Source organism: Bubalus bubalis, chromosome 5 (assembly GCF_019923935.1).
Source record: "Bubalus bubalis isolate 160015118507 breed Murrah chromosome 5, NDDB_SH_1, whole genome shotgun sequence".
Classification (NCBI taxonomy): domain Eukaryota; kingdom Metazoa; phylum Chordata; class Mammalia; order Artiodactyla; family Bovidae; genus Bubalus; species Bubalus bubalis.
Window position 1 is genome coordinate 110,241,835 of NC_059161.1, and position 16,486 is coordinate 110,258,320.

The following is a 16,486-nucleotide window of genomic DNA, read 5'->3' on the forward strand; positions in this document are numbered from 1 at the left end:
CAAAAGGTGAAGCGGTCCCTATCTAGGACGTGGAGAGGACTCCAGGAACAGGAGTGCAAGGGGCAACGGTGTTGTGTAGTAAGGGATTTGCCTGGCTTGTGTCCCTGCCTCCTGGGAGGAAGCCTCTGAATCTTTGGAATGATAGGAGTGTCTTTGTTACTTAGGATGGGTCCTGACACTTTGTGTAACCCCTGGGGAGTGTCCGGGTGCAGCCTGTCAATGGTATGTCAATAGACCAACCATGTGATTTGAGATGGAGAGTTGGACTGAGTTCAATAACCAGTGACCTAATCAATCTTGCTGACATGATGAAACCCCAATAAAGACTCCAGACATTGACGCTTATGTGACCTTTATGGTTGGCACCCTCTGTGTACCTGGAGGGCGGTAGTCCTGAATCCCCAGGGAGGGGCCAGGGTAGCTTCGTGTCTGGGACCCTCACAGACCTCCACCCCATGAGTCTCCTCTTTTATTGCCGTAATAAAAACTGCAATAGCAAGTATAGCTGACTTTTGAAAGTTGTTCCAGAGGATTATCCAGTCTGAGAAGGTAATGGGAACCCCTGACTTTGTAGCTATTTGGTGATGGGGTTCAGGAGATGCTACCCCCAAACCTGGCACCTTGAATATTTTTTTTAAAAACACTTAAAAATTTTTAAAATTATTTTTAGATGCACTGTGTTTTGGTTGCTGTGCGAGGGTTTTCTCTAGTTGCGGCGAGTGAGGTTGTGATGTGAGGGCTTCTCATTACAGTGGCTTCTCTTGCTGCGGAGCACACACACAGTGACCTCATCTGTACTGTTAAAGTTAAGTCCGTGGTGCAGGGTAACAGTATTATGCAAACAGGAAAGTGGGTTTAGAAAGTTGTTTTCAACACAGAGAGAGCATCTAATGGGGTCCCTCCCCAACTCTGCCATCAATCCGAGTTTTCTCAGCTCAGCCAAGGTAACATGAGGTGTATTTATTTGCAAGACAGTACTGTTGCAAAAATCCAGAGAGGAGCGAGCCAGACCATGAAGAGGAGCGGTTAAAATCATTTTCCTCCAAGTGGTGCTTGGCTCAGCCGCCTGAGACCCAAGGACAGGCTTGCTTCTGAAACAACGAAGATTCGAGAAATGGCAGCTCCTTCACAACACTAACTCCAGTGTTTACAGACTAACCAAAGCCATCCCCTAGTCTAGAAAGGACAGATGCTACATGAAGCTAAAATGTCAAACACTGATGCAGAACTCTCAAGATGGCCCTTTCCCAAACATCTACACCAGTCTTTAAACATAGACTGCAAACAGACCACCTGCAGATGAAACCCAACCTGCAAATAGGATCTGCTAGCCTATCCAACGGAGAAGGCGATGGCACCCCACTCCAGTACTCTTGCCTGGAAAATCCCATGGATGGAGGAGCCTGGTAGGCTGCAGTCCATGGGGTGGCTAAGAGTCGGACATGACTGAACAACTTCCTTTTCTCTTTTCACTTTCATGCACTGGAAAAGGAAATGGCAACCCACTCCAGTGTTCTTGCCTGGAGAATCCCAGGGATAGGGGAGCCTGGTGGGCTGCTGTCTATGGGGTTGCACAGAGTTGGACACGACTGAAGTGACTTAGCAGCAGCAGCAGCCTACTCAAGCTAACTAAATCCTGACTTAGCTAGCGAGATGCTGGCAGATTTCACATGAATGGCTGGGTTTCCTCACTCTGAAAAGTGTTATGAAATCTGTTCCCCCAGAGTGACACTCAGCTGGAGCTAACTGCTTCCCTCTTTAGGTATATGGGTGCTCCCATCACGGCTCCCGCCACGGCCTAACACCCGGCCTGCTCCACGTGCTTCTGTTACCTGCCCGTCGTTCACACCTGCTTTCCTTGCTCACTGAACACCCCTTCACAGGCTCCACGATCACACACACAGCTAGGCTCCTGGGCTGAGCCAGGCGAGAATCTTTGTTGTTTGTGACGACTGTCTACAGAATCTGCGACTGATCCATCAGCAGATGAATGGATAAAGATGTGTACATATACACAATGGAATATTACACATAAAAATGAAAGAAACTGGGTTGTCTGTAATGATGTGGATGGACCTAGAGACTGTCATACAGAATGAAATCAGAAAAACAAATACCGTGTATTAATGTATATAGATGGAATCTAGAAAAATGGCACACCTGAACCTATTTGCCCGGCAAGAATGGAGATGAAGATGTAGAGAATGAACATGTAGAAATGGGGTGGGAAGGAGAGGGTGGGATGAACTGGGAAGTAGCACTGACATATGTACATTACCATCTGGATAATGTAGATAGCTAGCGGGAGGCAGTTGTATAGCACAGGGAGCTCAGCTTGGTGCTCTGCGATGACCTAGAGGGGTGGGATGGGAGGGTGGGAGGCTCAAGAGGGAGGGGATGTATGTATACGGATAGCTGATTCACTTGGTGGTACAGCAAAAAATAACACAGCATTGTAAAGCGATCAAACTCCAATAATAATATTTTTAAAAATCTGGGACTGAACAAATCAAGCAGAAAGGCTTTGCTGAGCAGTCCCATGACTCCATGAGGACAGCAACTGCTCCTGAATCCCTCTCTGAGCTAGATAACCATCACGTTCTCTCCAACCACAGGAACCGTCCTGATAGATCACGTGCTTCATTGCTGGGTAAAAACCATGCCTGATCAGCAATCTCGGGCTTTAGCTCTCCTGATCCTGGACTCCTGTCGCCTCGGAGGCAGGGAAGCTGCCTGCTGGCTTTCCAAGAGTGTGACCAGAGTGGTGGGAAACAGATGCTAGCCTCCAGTAAAAGCCCTGAAGCAGCAGTTTCTCCAACTCTTCACACCTGGCTCTTCTGGAGTCTGGCCCCAGTGAGAAGTCGGCAGAGTCCCTTAAACAAAGTGAAGAATTCAGGGCAGACTGCCCGACCGTCTTCACTGGGCTCCTGGCTGTGCGGCTTCCTCGTCCGCACTGTGGTCCTGACTCGGCATCTTTAAGCCCAGACGGCGCAGGGAGTTGACAAAGTAGCGAGGAGGCCTGCAGAACAAGGCGAGTTCTTCCTTCTGGGGCTGCAGGGCAGGCAGGGTCAGCTGGCAGGCGTGCAGGTGCAGGGGGAGGTGGCGGGCCTTGGACTGCTGCAGCCCCAGCTTCTTCAGGATCCCGACAGACAGTTTCTGCACAAAGGAAAGAGCTCGTGAGAGCCGGGCTGGTGGTGCCTCTGACCAGCAGCCAGGGGTAGAAGACTTCCACTTCCGGGGCCCCATCACTGATCCCCACTGCATGACACAGTGAGGGACAGCCTGCTTCGGGGCCATCTCTAGGAAGGGTTCAGAACCCACGTGACAGAAAACCCACCACACTGGGAAAGCTCTCTTTGGCCAGTTCTCTGGCTTTCCAAGAGAATGAGCTGTAACAGTGAAAAACAAGTTTCCACCAAGACTCGAGCAATAGCATGAAAGGCTGCTTTGAGCCTTCAGAAAGTCTCCTGTCTGCTTCTCAATTCCTCCCTAACCGAAAGAGCTAGCAGGATTATTGCTGTTTAGTTGCTTAGTAGTGTCAGACTCTTTGTGACCCCATGGAGTGTAGCCTGCCAGGCTCCTCTGTCCATGAGATTCTCCAGGGAAGAATACTGGAATGGGTTGCCATGCCCTCCTCCAGGGGATCTTAATGAACCACAGATTGAACCCGCGACCCCCATGTCTCCTGCATTGCAGGTGGATTCTTTACTGCTGAGCCACCAGGGAAGCCCAGCTGGCAGGGCGTTGTGTCTGAAAACAATCAACACGCCTTTGCTGCAACTGACATTAGGGATTTAACAAGGGGAAAGCATAAGTTTTCTCCCTTATTCTGTTGCATCTTGGGTCAAAAAGATATTACCTGGGGGGCCAGCCTGTTCCAGTCTGAGTACTTGTGATCACCAAGGATCGGGCAATCCAACCCAAAAGACATGTGAACGCGAAGCTGATGTTTTATTCCTTTAAAAAGAGAAAGGGAGGAGACTTATGAGTAGCTATAGAAACGATACCACTGGCGGCATCTGCTTCTAATCATATTAAATCAAAGCACAGTAAAATTGGCAAAACCCCAGCTACAATGAAGTGTAAAGGATAATATAACAAATGATAAGCTATTAGGAAATAATACTGTTAAGCCTCTAAGTACCCCTCCCCGTCACAGTTCCCTTTCCACCACACATAACCACTCCGATCAACTTGAGGTCTATCGCTGCCATGCTTTTTGCTTTTGTAAAAAATAACTTTATTGTATAACATTGAATAGTACTACTTGGCACATTTATTTTTATATTATGGCAAAATATACATAAAATTTGAACTTTTTTTAAAAACAGAATTTGAAAGTAGTGCATTAAGAATTCTCTCTTTTTTTAAAGGCTGCACAGCACGAAATGCAAATTCTCTTTTTTAAAGGCTGCACAGCATGGCATGCAGGACCTAAGTTCCCCAACCAGGCATGGCATCTGTGCTCCTGCAGTGGAAGCTTGAAGTCCTAACCACTGGACCACCAGGGAAGTCCCAAGGTTTACCATTTTAATCCTTTTTAAGCGTTCAATTCAGTGGCATTAAGTACACTCACATTGTTCTGCAACCATCACCACTGTCCATCTCCAGAACCCCTTCACCCTAAACTGAAACCCTGTCCCCAAAAACCATAACTCCCCACCCCCTCCTCCCTCCAGCCCCTGTAGCCACCACTCTGCTATCCGTCTCTAGGAACCTGACGACTCCAGGTATCTCACATAAGTGGAATCATACAGCGTGTGCCCTTTTGTGCTGGGCTTCTTTAATTTAGCGTAATGTCTGTAAGGTTTGATCCAGCTGAAGCACGTGTCAGAACCTCCTTCCTTTCTATGGCTGGGTAATATTTCATGCATGAAGTACCACTGTGTCTTTCCAATCATCTGCTGATGGACATGTGGGTTGTGTTCACCTTTTCGCTACTGTGTACAGCACTGCTATGAACAGCGGGGACAGACATCTTTTTGAGGAACCCGTTTGCAAATTTTTAAATAAACGTAAGCAAACTGTTCATATTCTTATGCTACTGTTTTTCACAATCCCATCCCCATGGGAGCTCCCAGCCTTGGATCAGCACCGGAAGCACACTCTGGTACAACCTCAGCGGCCCATAATCCCGGGAGCTCAGAGGCAGGGCGGGGCCCAGCACGAGGCCCTGCGTGAAGCCCTGAGGAGCCCCGCGGCTCTGCCCGCTGCCGAAAAGCGGCGCCCTCACCGGTGATAGGCTGGAGCTCCAAGAGGGCGGCGGACAGGCTGCTGCTCAGCACCTGGTACTGAGTCGCTGCCCGCTGTGCATTCCGGCTGCTCCGCACCCTCACCATCTTCCCGTCGTCCATGCGGTAGCTTGGGGACAGCGTCATCTGCAGCCAAAGAAGTCGAGATGTGACTTCAAAGACGAGCAGAAAACCCGTCCCTCCAGAAGTGCTCCCCCACCCACCTTGTGGTGATGCTGCTGGCCCTGCGCCTCCTTCTCGACGATGGGGATGTCCACGACTCCCGCTTCAGGCATCGGGACGCGCACCGTGATGGCCCTGGAGGACACACAAACCCTGGCCTGAGCCGTGAAGATGAGGGAAGTGCTCCTTGGTTATTCGGCTACTTAGAGGTTTCATGCTGGACTTTCTGCACTACTATAGTGAGTTCTGAGGGTCAGAGGGTCCCAAATAATCTCTTGGTATAGCGCTTAGCCTGACAGCTATCACTATTCTTTCAAACCTATCTTTTCTGCTACTAAAGTAAATATGCTGATTGCAGAATACTGGGGGGGCGTGGGGTGCGGAGAGAACAGGAAAACAAACAAAAACAATTATATTAGTAACATGGTCTTTCATCCAGCCTTTAAAAGTAAGTATGGGCAGTTTCATTTTAAAGGGGGATAATATAGTTTTGTATCTTTTATATCTTTCTTTTTTAAAGGATAAAAGATGGTAAATTCAAGTTGCATAGGAAATAAATGAATAAATAAAATGAACTGAATGAAAAACTCATAGGACTGCTCCTGCTCTATTTGCCAGGTAGATGAAACAGGGAGGAAATGTGCTCCAAAAGTCACAGGAACCCCAAACACAGTTCAGTAACTCACTCCCAACCTCTCTTGTTGGAGGTCCATCACACCGCAGACAGGTAGAAGACTCTGATTTGTCCTTACATTTACACCTCCTCCAGGTCAATCAGCCTAACACAGAATCGCTGGCCCAGGAGTCAAAAGCCCTCTCAGATATAACATCTCACACTCTGGACACCCAGCTGCAGGTTGGTAGCAGTGTAGACTGCTATCTGATGCATTTCACCATACTTACACTGATTTATAACCACTAGATGACCCTTCCTAATGACCTAACGCTCCTGCTCAGAAACGTTCAGCCAATAAATATTCACTGAATGTAAACAGGCACCGATTTGGGTAGGCGCTGGTTTTATATGGATGAATGAGACAAAAATCCCTACTGGTCAGCCTTCCCTGGCCACCCAGTGGTTAAGACTCTGTGCGTCCACTGCAGGGGGCATGGGTTCAAACCCTGGTTGGGAAAATTCCCTAAGCCACACTGTGTGCACCGCATGCCCCAACCAAAAAAGGAAAGGAAAAAAAAATCCCTGCTCTCAAAGAATCCCAAATCTAGTAAGAGGGGTTCAATAACTTACCTAAAGTCTCACACTGGCAAATAACACAGGTGAGAGCTGAACACAGATCTTTCTGAGCATTTAGCTACCATGCTAAACTTGCTCCATTATCTGTCATCTCTCACTGAGGTGATTCTTAAAACTTCATTCCTCATCACAGTCATTGGTGGAGCTTTTTAAAGATACAGATACCTAAACCTCACACCCACCAGACTTATGAATCAGAACCTCTGTGGGTGGGTCTCAAGCTTATAGATCTTTTTTAAGGTTCCCAAGATAGCAAAGCAACTTCAAAATCTATCATACAAAAAAGGACTAACATCCAAAATATGAGAAGAATGCTCACCAATCAAAAATAAAATAATAACCTTATAGAACACAGGCAAAAGAAAACAGTCTGTTTACAGAAAGGAAAACTAAAACCACCGATAAACAAACACACACACACAAAACCAGCCAACATCACTAGTTAACAGGGAAACAGAAAATAAAATATATATTTTTTTACCCATCAGAGTGGCACACCTTTTACAAATGCTTGGTCAGGCATAATGGGGAGTGGCTACCATCACTGCTAGTGGGGATAAAAGCTGGCATCATCATTTTGGGGAGAAGGCGATGGCACCCCACTCCAGTGCTCTTGCCTGGAAAATCCCATGGACGGAGGAGCCTGGTGGGCTGCAGTCCATGGGGTCACTAAGAGTCGGACACGACTGATCGGCTTCACTTTCACTTTTACTTTCATGCATTGGAGAAGGAAATGGCAACCCACTCCAGTGTTCTTGCCTGGAGAATCCCAGGGACAGGAGAGCCTGGTGGGCTGCTGTCTATGGGGTCGCACAGAGTCAGACATGACTCAAGTGACTTAAGAGGCAGCAGCAGCATCATTTTGGAGAGCAACTTGGGTAGTAACCATTCAAATTTTATAAAGTGTGCACCCTTCAACCCAGCAATTCCATTTCTGGGCTTCTGTCCTAACGATATACTCACATATTCTTTGCAAGAGGCTTTGAAAAATGGAAAACTACTTAAACATCAATAAGGAAGTTATGATATATCCACACAACGAATACATACAATAGAGCCATTGAAAAGGAGACAGCTCTAACTGTGCAACACAAAAGGCCCTCCAAGATACACTGTCCAAGTGAAAAGAGCAGGCTGCAAAGCAATGCGAAATATGCTGCCATACAATCATCTGCTTACACATATCCCACATAACTCAACAAGTTTACACGAGACACTAGCAAGAGTAACTGCTTCAGGAACAGGAAATAGAGTAGATGGGGGATAGGAGTGGTTTCGTTTTTGCTCATGTACCTTTCTTCTATTAAAAAACTAAGGTTGACAAAATTGAAAAAGACTCATATCCCACTGTTCATTGCAGCACTATTTACATTAGCTAGAACACGGAAGCAACCTAGATGTCCATTGACAGATGAACGGATAAAGAAGTTGTGGTACATATACACAATGGAATGCTGCTCAGCTATAAAAAGGAACGCATCTGAATCAGTTCTAATGAGGTGGATGAACCTAGAGCCTATTGTACAGAGTGAAGTAAATCAGAAAGGGAAAGATAAATATCACACGCTAACGCATACGTACGGAATAGAAGACGGTACTGAAGCATTTATTTGCAGGACAGCAATGGAGAAACAGACATAGAGAATAGATTTATGGACATGGGGAGAGGGGAGGGGAGGGTGAGATGTATGGAGAGAGTAACATAGAAACTGACATTACCATATGTAAAACATAGCCAATGGGAATTTGCTGTATGTCTCAGGAAACTCAAACAGGAGCTCTGTATCAACCTAGAGGGGTGGGATGGGGAGGGAGATGGGAGGGAGGTTCAGGAGGGAGGGGATATACATATATCTATGGCTGATTCATGTTGAGGTTTGACAGAAAACGACAAAATTCTGTAAAGCAATTATCCTTCAATTAAAAAATAAATAAATTATATATATTAAAAAAACCCCTAAGATTGGGACTTCTCTGGTGGTCTAATGGCGGGGGCCTGAGTTCAATCCCTGGTCAGGGAATTAGATCCCACATGCCACAATTCAGAGTTCCTAAGCTGCAACTGAAGATTCCACATGCCACAGTGAAGATCAAAGATCCCGCACACTGCAACTAAGACCCAGCACAGCCAAATAAATACAAACTGAGGTAAATCTACATGCACCAACATGGAAAGAACCTACAGACGAAGGGTTAAGTCGGAAAAGCACAGTGTACACTGTACAATGTCACACACACACACACACACACACACACACACAGAGTGTACAAATCAGTGTGCTCACTCACTCCATCGTGTCCTGCTCTTTGCAACCCTGTGGACTGTAGCCCACCAGGCTCCTCTGTCCATGGGATTTCCCAGGCAAGAATACTGGAGTGGGTTGTTACGCCCTCCTCCAGCGGATCTTCCCAACTCAGGGATCGAACCTGCATCAGACATGTATGTAAATAGGATGAGTAAGCTCCACAGGAATAAAAACCAAACAACTCCAAGAGAAGGAACGAGAATAATAGAATGAGTGAATTCTCCAGGACTTTTTTTTTGCTTTATCCATGTTGTCTGACATTTTACCACAACAATCAAATCATATTACTTGCATAATTAGTTTTTAATAATTTTTATGTACAGCCATAATTAGGAACCACTCCACTCCAGTACTCTTGCCTGGAAAATCCCATGGATGGAGGAGCCTGGCTGGCTACAGTCCATGGGGTCGCTAAGAGTCGGGCACGACTGAGCGACTTCACTTTCACTTTTCACTTTCATGCATTGGAGAAGGAAATGGCAACCCACTCCAGTTTTCTTGCCTAGAGAATCCCAGGGACAAGGGAGCCTGGTGGGCTGCTGTCTATGGGGTCGCACAGAGTCGGACACGACTGAGGCGACTTAGCAGCAGCAGCATACTATCAGACTCTAATAGTCTAAGCACTAAATCTATTTCCTATAATTTTTATATGTCCAGAGATCCTAAGACAGTGCCTTCTGTCACCAGGGATTCCTGATGTAAGAAGAGCTGAAGAAATGAAAGAGGCCCTACACCACCTCGACCGCTAGCGACAGGTTTCATACCAGTACTTCTTTGTCACCTGACGGGTTCTAAACAGCTCTTGGACTTGATGCGCCACTTCTTTTTCCCAAGCCAACACCATCACACCTGTGGTTTCCTTGTCCAGCCGATGGCACAGGTGCAGCGGCTTTGCCTTGGGGCCGTGGAGTATCTTTGCCAGGACAGGCAGTACATCACTGATGCAGAGCTTGACCCCAGGGCCACCTGAGAAGGAAAGAGCCAGAGATCTGAGTGGCCAGGGAAAGATCCCATCAAAGACCTCGACTTGGGAAAAGCAGATTATTGGATTAAGAGCAGATGCTCTTGAGGGCAGTAAAACTTAAGTGTGGTCCAGGGACTAGCAACATGTCGGTAAGCCCGGGGAACCTGCTGGAAAGGAATCTCAGGCCCCCCAACCCAGATAATGAGTCAAACTCTGCATTTTAACAAAACGCCCAAGTGACTTATATGCATAATAAAGTTTAAGAAACAAGATCCCAGGGTATGTGGCTTTCTCCTCACACATAAACAATTTTTTTTAAAGGTACTTATGTACTCAAACTAAAATTAGCAACCAAAATGAGGAGGTCTGATATTTCACTATATAAACACAGGTTCAAGAATCTGCCAAGTAAACCCTAGTGAGAAATGCAAGACCATAAGGCCCTCCTGAGGCATTACCGAGGAGTTGAAAGGATGGGCATTCCTGGGTTCCACGCTATGGAGCCTCCTAACTAGCCACTGACCTTAGATTACTTACCCTTTTCAACTTTTAGTTTTCTTATCTACAAAATGTAAATATCAGGATAATAATTATTTCTTGGGGAACGAAAAGGCAAGAAACTTAATGGAAGGATCAAGAGAGAAAAATACACACAAAGCACTAGACAATGTCTAACTTAATTCCTTGTTTTCATGTACAACCATCTCTGTATCTCCCCCCAAAGCATTTGTACTTCTAGCTAAAACATGCCTTTTCCTCCAGCAAAACCCCTTCCACAAATGCATTTTTTCTATCAATTTTTTCTGACTCACTCCAGCTATCTCTGAAAATAAAAAACATCAGGGTGTCCATTAAGGTCGAGGTGCCCTGGGGTTTTGCTAGTTATACACCAACACACGTTATGCCCTTTCTCCCAATTTTGATGGAAAATAATTTGAAGACAGGAACTACACAGCTTTGGTCCTCTATAGCAATCCCTGGTGGAGGCTGGCACACAGCAAATTCCATACTGCTGGCTGCCAGATGCTTGGAAGATGGGGACCGTCTTCTTTATCTCTGTGTCCTCTCTGGTGCCTTACATAGGTCAGTATCCTTACAAAAGTTTAATTACTCTGAAAGCAAAGCTTCAGAAAGCCCCAGGAGTAATGTCAGAGTTATCCTTCCTTGTAACAGAAAGCAGCAGCGCCCCTCCCCCTTCCCCGCCACGTGCTCCTCACCGTGCACAGGGAGACCGTAGGGCTTATTGATGACCACAAGTTCCTTGTCCTGATGTACAATTCCCCGGCTCAGCGCCTTAGCCAGCACGTTGGGGTGGACGCGCTGCAGCTGCTCTGTGAACCGCACTAGTTCTCGCACTCTCCGCTGAACAGGGTTTGTGGGCGCCTAGAGGGAGAGAAGGAGAGACGGGCAATGTCCGGTGAGGAGGTCTTTCACTAAATCTGGGTGAGAATTTGGGAAGGGAATGCCTGTATCTCTGCACTAGATGAGCGCCTTCCTCGAGTATAATTTGAGAGCAGGGGTGCGTGTCTGTCCCACTGGTACCCAAGTAGGGCTTAAGGCCGGGGTCGGCAGGAGCCAAGGACCCAGCCCACAGGAAGATCCTGCACCCTGCTGAGCTGTCCCCTTCGCTTTCTCCCAGTTTTCCCACCACAAGCCCTTGACATTTACCTGACAGGTGTCAGAGGACCCGCCTACCTCCCTCCCTCACCCCAGTGAGCGCACTGCCTCTTGGGAGTTGTGGTCCTTCTGGACTCACCGGCTCCTTAGTCTTTTGTTGCTGTTTCTGGGCCCGGAGTCTCTCTGCTAATCGCTGAGCATCCAGGGGCTGAGAGGCAGCAGCAGCAGCGGAACAAAGTGGCTTTGAGAAGAGGGTGAAGAGACTCCCGAGACACTGCCCGGAGCCTCGGACCCAGAGGCCCGGCGCACTACAGCCGGGCGCCGCCATCTTGCCGAGAAGGGAGGGGCGAGGCAAGGCCACGCCCAGAGGAGAGCAACAAAAGGGCCAGCGGGAGGGCAGGTGGGCGGGCCCTGAGAGTCACGTGGGCGGGGCGGGGCGGGGCCCGGGGCGCGTCACGTGGGGGCGGTGCGCGCTGAGTGCGGCTGCGCCGGCCGGTAGCTGCAGCTGGAGCGGTGGCGTTTGGAGGAGACGCGGTGAGTGTGTGCGAAAGCCGGGTTGGGACTGCGGAATGCCGGTGCCTCAAAGCTTTAACGTTTCTGCGGACCCGGGGTTTCCGTTCTCGGAGATCCCTGTCTTGGGAAACCGTTTCTCCCTTTGAGAGACGACCCCACTCAAAACCACCTCCCCGCCCCCGCGCCGGGTAGAAGAGATACCCGATGAATGCTCGCCCCAGAGCCGTCTTGAGGCGCCCACCCTGTCCCTCTTGCCCCGAGGGACGCGTGGCGTCTCTTCTCCTTTCCTTATGGCTCGACCTTCGGAGATGCGGGATCAGTGAAACCTCTCCACCCCTCACCTCCTGACTCCCAACCTTTGTTTCACGTTGTAACTAGTCCTTCTCTCCCAGGGGTGATGGGCAGCCCCTTCCGTTACCCAGGGGCCTATATGTCCTTCCTAGCGAGCACCTTGAGTTTCTTCTGCCGCTTTCAAGAATTCATTTCTTGGAGTCTCCTCCTTCAACTCCCCCCCCTCCCCCATGGCTTCCAAAGAGAAGACAAAGTACAGAGCAGGAACCTTCCCTTCCCTTTTCTCCTTCCTTCATTTCCTCGTCCGCTGTTTGCAGTCCCTCCAGACCCTCCCCTTCTCTTACAAGGGGACCCCCATGCCCAAACTGCGACTAAGCGAAGTCAAGACTGTGACTTCACTAAGGGGTGGCAGGGAAGAGGAACATCTGGTTGGGATAGTAACACTATAAAAGTAGCTTGGGACACACCTGGCATTTGTTAAGGATGGTGCCCGAGCCCTAAAGGGATGTCAGAAAGCGAATGGGTCTGCGCTGACGTTAGAGAAAACAGTGACTGCTGAGCATGAAGGTTGCCAGACGAGTTAGTGGAACTAGGCTTGTGTCCTACCCCTCTAAAACGGATTGGCATGAAACAGAGTTGAATAGGTAAGTGGAGCTAGCCTATAGAAGACTTTAACCTGAAGAAGAGTTTGATCTAGATGTGAGTCTGTGATCTAAGGCGTCTGTGAAGCTTCTCAAGCAGGAGGGAGACTCCTTGAAAGGTAGAAACGAATCTGACAGTTGAATGCAGGACACATTGAAAAGGAGGGGGCTTTGAGAGCGGGGAGATCAGCTAGGATGCTGCCAACTAGGTGGGCAGTAGTAAGGCTGTGCTTGGTTCAGTGGTCTTCTTCCCTACACCATACTGTCCTTTGAGTTTAAATTGATTTTGAGTTGTGCAGGTCAAGATGTATCAGTTGGCAGCTGCTGTTGAACAGTGAGTGCCTTATAGATTCATTCATTCATTCTTTTTTTTAATTCCGCCCATCTGGTGCAGAGTAAACTCACAAATACCCTTGGACTGGGTGAGGTGCATTGTAGGCTTGTATTAGGTGTGTCCGAACATTTTGAATCATCTGATTTCTGTCCATTTTTTTATCTAAAGAGTGGAGGAAGGAGTAGATGTATTTGTAAAGGGGGGGGAAAGAAAGCCTGTGTGTGTTTCTGTAATGAGAGGTGATGGTTATAAATGTGAAGAATTTCAAGGGAGACTGGGGAAACAGCCTCTGTCTCTCCTACTGTTTTTCCTCCGCAGATTCACAAGAAAAACACAGATGTATAGAAGTTGAGAATTACCACCTTTTGCTGATAATGCCCCAGACCCAGTTTCTAATTTCAGTAAACAGTCCCATATTATATGTTAAGTAGGTACTTGAAGCCTCCTTTCCAGGGACTCTCAAATTTGGACATCAGAACTTAAGTTTGTGTCCTTATGTTAATTACAAGCCTGTTTTAGGTGAAGGACTTTTATGGTTTCGTCCGGGCCAGGGAACGTATTTCTGCCTTAACCTGTCCTTAATAGTGTTCAAAAAGTGACCCCTGTTCCTGCAGGATTTTCTTTGTGCCAGGAAACAAAATGAAGCACCTACTCAGATATCATTGCCAGTGACGCAGACCTTGTGTTCTTGGGTTTCACCTTAACCCAAGGCATACACTGTAGTGCCTAGGAATAACAACACTGGTTCCCCCTCCTTTTTTTTTTTTCTGGAGAAGGAACTTTTAGATTTTTCTTGTTGAAACTTTGTGAGAGAAATTTGAAGAGTTTTTTTGCTTGATATCACAGTACAGCTTTAGCCAAGATGGATACAAAACTTTCTGTTTCCTTAACGTTTAAGTCTAGGCACTTGCTGGTTATTGAAATAAAGTTGCTCTCAATACACAAGAATTTATGCAGACCCCAATGTTCATCGCAGCACTGTTTATAATAGCCAGGACATGGAAGCAACCTAGATGTCCATTAGCAGACGAATGGATAAGAAAGCTGTGGTACATATACACAATGGAGTATTACTCGGCCATTAAAAAGAATACATTTGAATCAATTCTAACGAGGTGGATGAAACTGGAGCCTATTATACAGAGTGAAGTAAGCCAGAAAGAAAAACACCAATACAGTATACTAACGCATATATATGGAATTTAGAAAGATGGTAATGATAACCCTGTATGCAAGACAGCAAAAGAGACACAGATATATAGAACAGTCTTTTGGACTCTGTGGGAGAGGGAGAGGGTGGGATGATTTGGGAGAATGGCATTTAAACATGTATAATACCATATGTGAAACGAATCGCCAGTCCAGGTTCGATGCATCATACAGGATTCTCGGGGCTGGTGCACTGGGATGACCCAGAGGGATGGTATGGGGAGGGAAGTGGGGGGTGTTCAGGATGGGGAACATGTGTACACCCGTGGCGGATTCATGTTGATGTATGGCAAAACCAATACAATATTGTAAAGTAATTAGCCTTCAATTAAAATAAATAAATTTATATTAAAAAAAGAATTTATGCAGAGATACATATTGTCTTTTTCCTCTTCCTCATTCAGTTGATCCTGTCTTGGTAGCTCATTTTTCAGCTTCTCCACCAATCTCATGTTCTCTTTTTGGTTGGGGCCTCTTTTGTCTGGACTGTTTTCTTAGTACAAGGAAGGGAATTTTATTAGTGATGTCTTCATTCTTACAGAGTACAAACATAGCTTCTAGACATAGATCTTGATATACTTATCATATGTGCCCCCGCCATAACTATATAAAGAAGACCATGGTAGTTTGCTTTTAAAAATATTTTCTATCCTGTGCAAGAATGACAAAGCCTCCTTTTTAATTCATAAATATAAACAGGAACTGACTAATAAAGGAAATTGTGTTTAAATATCACAAATTTAAGGTTAATTAGTGGCATGAGGTTAACTTCTGGTTCCTTGAACAGTGGTTTGCTAGTTGCAGATTAACCAGCGATTCAGTCTCCCTGCAAAGCAGGAAGTACTTGGAGATTGTTTTATGGTTTTAGAGAGATTCAAAGAGGCAATTAACAAGAGGTCTCTGGAGGTGTCCTGGGAAGTGCAGTTGTTGGCCGCTGGGGACTGGCCCCAGTTCAGCTGCTTGTGAACTTAAGTGAGTAACTTGGGCTTCATTTTATTGTCTTTTCAGAGTTCCCTGGTGGTCCAGTGGTTAAGACTCCACACTTCAGTGCAGGGGTGCAGGTTTGATCCCTGGTCAGGGAACTAAGATCCCACATGCCGTGAGGTGCAATAAAAAATTTAAATAATGATAAAAGAAGATCCTTATCAGCTCTAAGCTTCTACTCTATGAAGACTTTCCATCCACTGACACTTAAGTATGTCTCTTTCTTATCAAGTGGAATTTATGTCAGACTTACCTTGAACACGTTTAGCATTGGCACAGGGATTCAGGATTTTGCCCCTGTTCCCACAGTTTAACCTTACGCCGCTGAGCTAGCATTTATGTTCGGAGGTTTGCTTCATTGAATGCTCTGGAATACACCTGCAGATTTCATGGGTGGGGTGTGGGAGGGAGTGTAGATGGGGAAAAAAAAAAGAATGGAAACACTGGTATTGACCTATAACACGGTGTGTGCTTTTTTCTGTGCCAACATATTTCAAAAAGAGATTACGATGTACCGTTGCCCCTTGTTACACGTTTATTCAGCTTTTGAGCAGTGATCGGGATAGTTCGAGCTTAAGCCACTACTTCCCAAACTTTATTTTCATACTGTGACATGTGGAAATTACTGTTGTTTCACTGAAGAAGAAGACAGCTGTCCCGGGAGCTGTGGCTGTCCCGTCCCCAGCTGGCCATACACAGGCGAGGAGGAGCTCCCTGTGCTAAGGTCCATGCGAAGGGCAGCCTTACACGTTCAAGGTCTTCGTCCCAAACTCTGCCTAACTCTCAAGAGTAACGGTGTCACTAGTTAGTTTTGTTCTGTTTTTAAACCAAAGCATGTTATATATTATCCCTTGAATCATCACCCATTTTTACTTGACCATATCTGTTTTGGGGGTTTACATTCTCTTTACTATTATTGTTATGTAAGTTTCAGTTGTACAGCATTACAATTCAACATGTG

The 16,486-nt window shown here is 46.6% G+C and overlaps 2 protein-coding genes across 5 annotated transcripts in view; one reads left to right on the top strand and one right to left on the bottom strand.

Moving 5' to 3' along the window:
• Positions 1 to 2,453: 2,453 nt before the first annotated feature.
• On the bottom strand, positions 2,454 to 11,913 carry RPUSD4 (RNA pseudouridine synthase D4). The gene is made up of 7 exons (XM_006057686.4): positions 11,693 to 11,913; positions 11,154 to 11,319; positions 9,737 to 9,938; positions 5,456 to 5,549; positions 5,234 to 5,378; positions 3,860 to 3,957; positions 2,454 to 3,156 (listed from the first exon to the last, which is right to left on the bottom strand). Exons 1-7 carry the CDS (start codon positions 11,879 to 11,881, stop codon positions 2,917 to 2,919), a joined length of 1,134 nt encoding a protein of 377 aa, XP_006057748.3. The 5' UTR covers positions 11,882 to 11,913; the 3' UTR covers positions 2,454 to 2,916.
• Positions 11,914 to 11,957: 44 nt separating this feature from the next.
• Positions 11,958 to 16,486, top strand: part of FAM118B (family with sequence similarity 118 member B) — a 48,928-nt gene continuing 44,399 nt past the window's right edge. For 2 of the 4 annotated variants that reach the window (XM_006057688.4, XM_006057689.4), the window contains exon 1: positions 15,575 to 15,736. In XM_006057688.4, the coding sequence (XP_006057750.1) occupies positions 15,708 to 15,736 (29 nt within the window). In that variant the 5' untranslated portion in view covers positions 15,575 to 15,707. Of the gene's footprint in view, positions 12,088 to 15,572; positions 15,737 to 16,486 lie in introns of those variants that run through there. The other 2 variants (XM_006057690.4, XM_044943552.2) reach the window with 2 other exon arrangements.

Coding starts and splice junctions, on each gene's coding strand:
- RPUSD4 (XM_006057686.4), bottom strand. CDS start 11,881: ATGGCGGCGCCCGGCTGTAGTGCGCCGGGCCTCTGGGTCCGAGGCTCC. Junction 11,320..11,692: donor AACAAAAGACTAAGGAGCCG/GTGAGTCCAGAA, acceptor CTCTCCCTCTAG/GCGCCCACAAACCCTGTTCA. Junction 3,958..5,233: donor GGAGCTCCAGCCTATCACCG/GTGAGGGCGCCG, acceptor CTCTTTTTAAAG/GAATAAAACATCAGCTTCGC.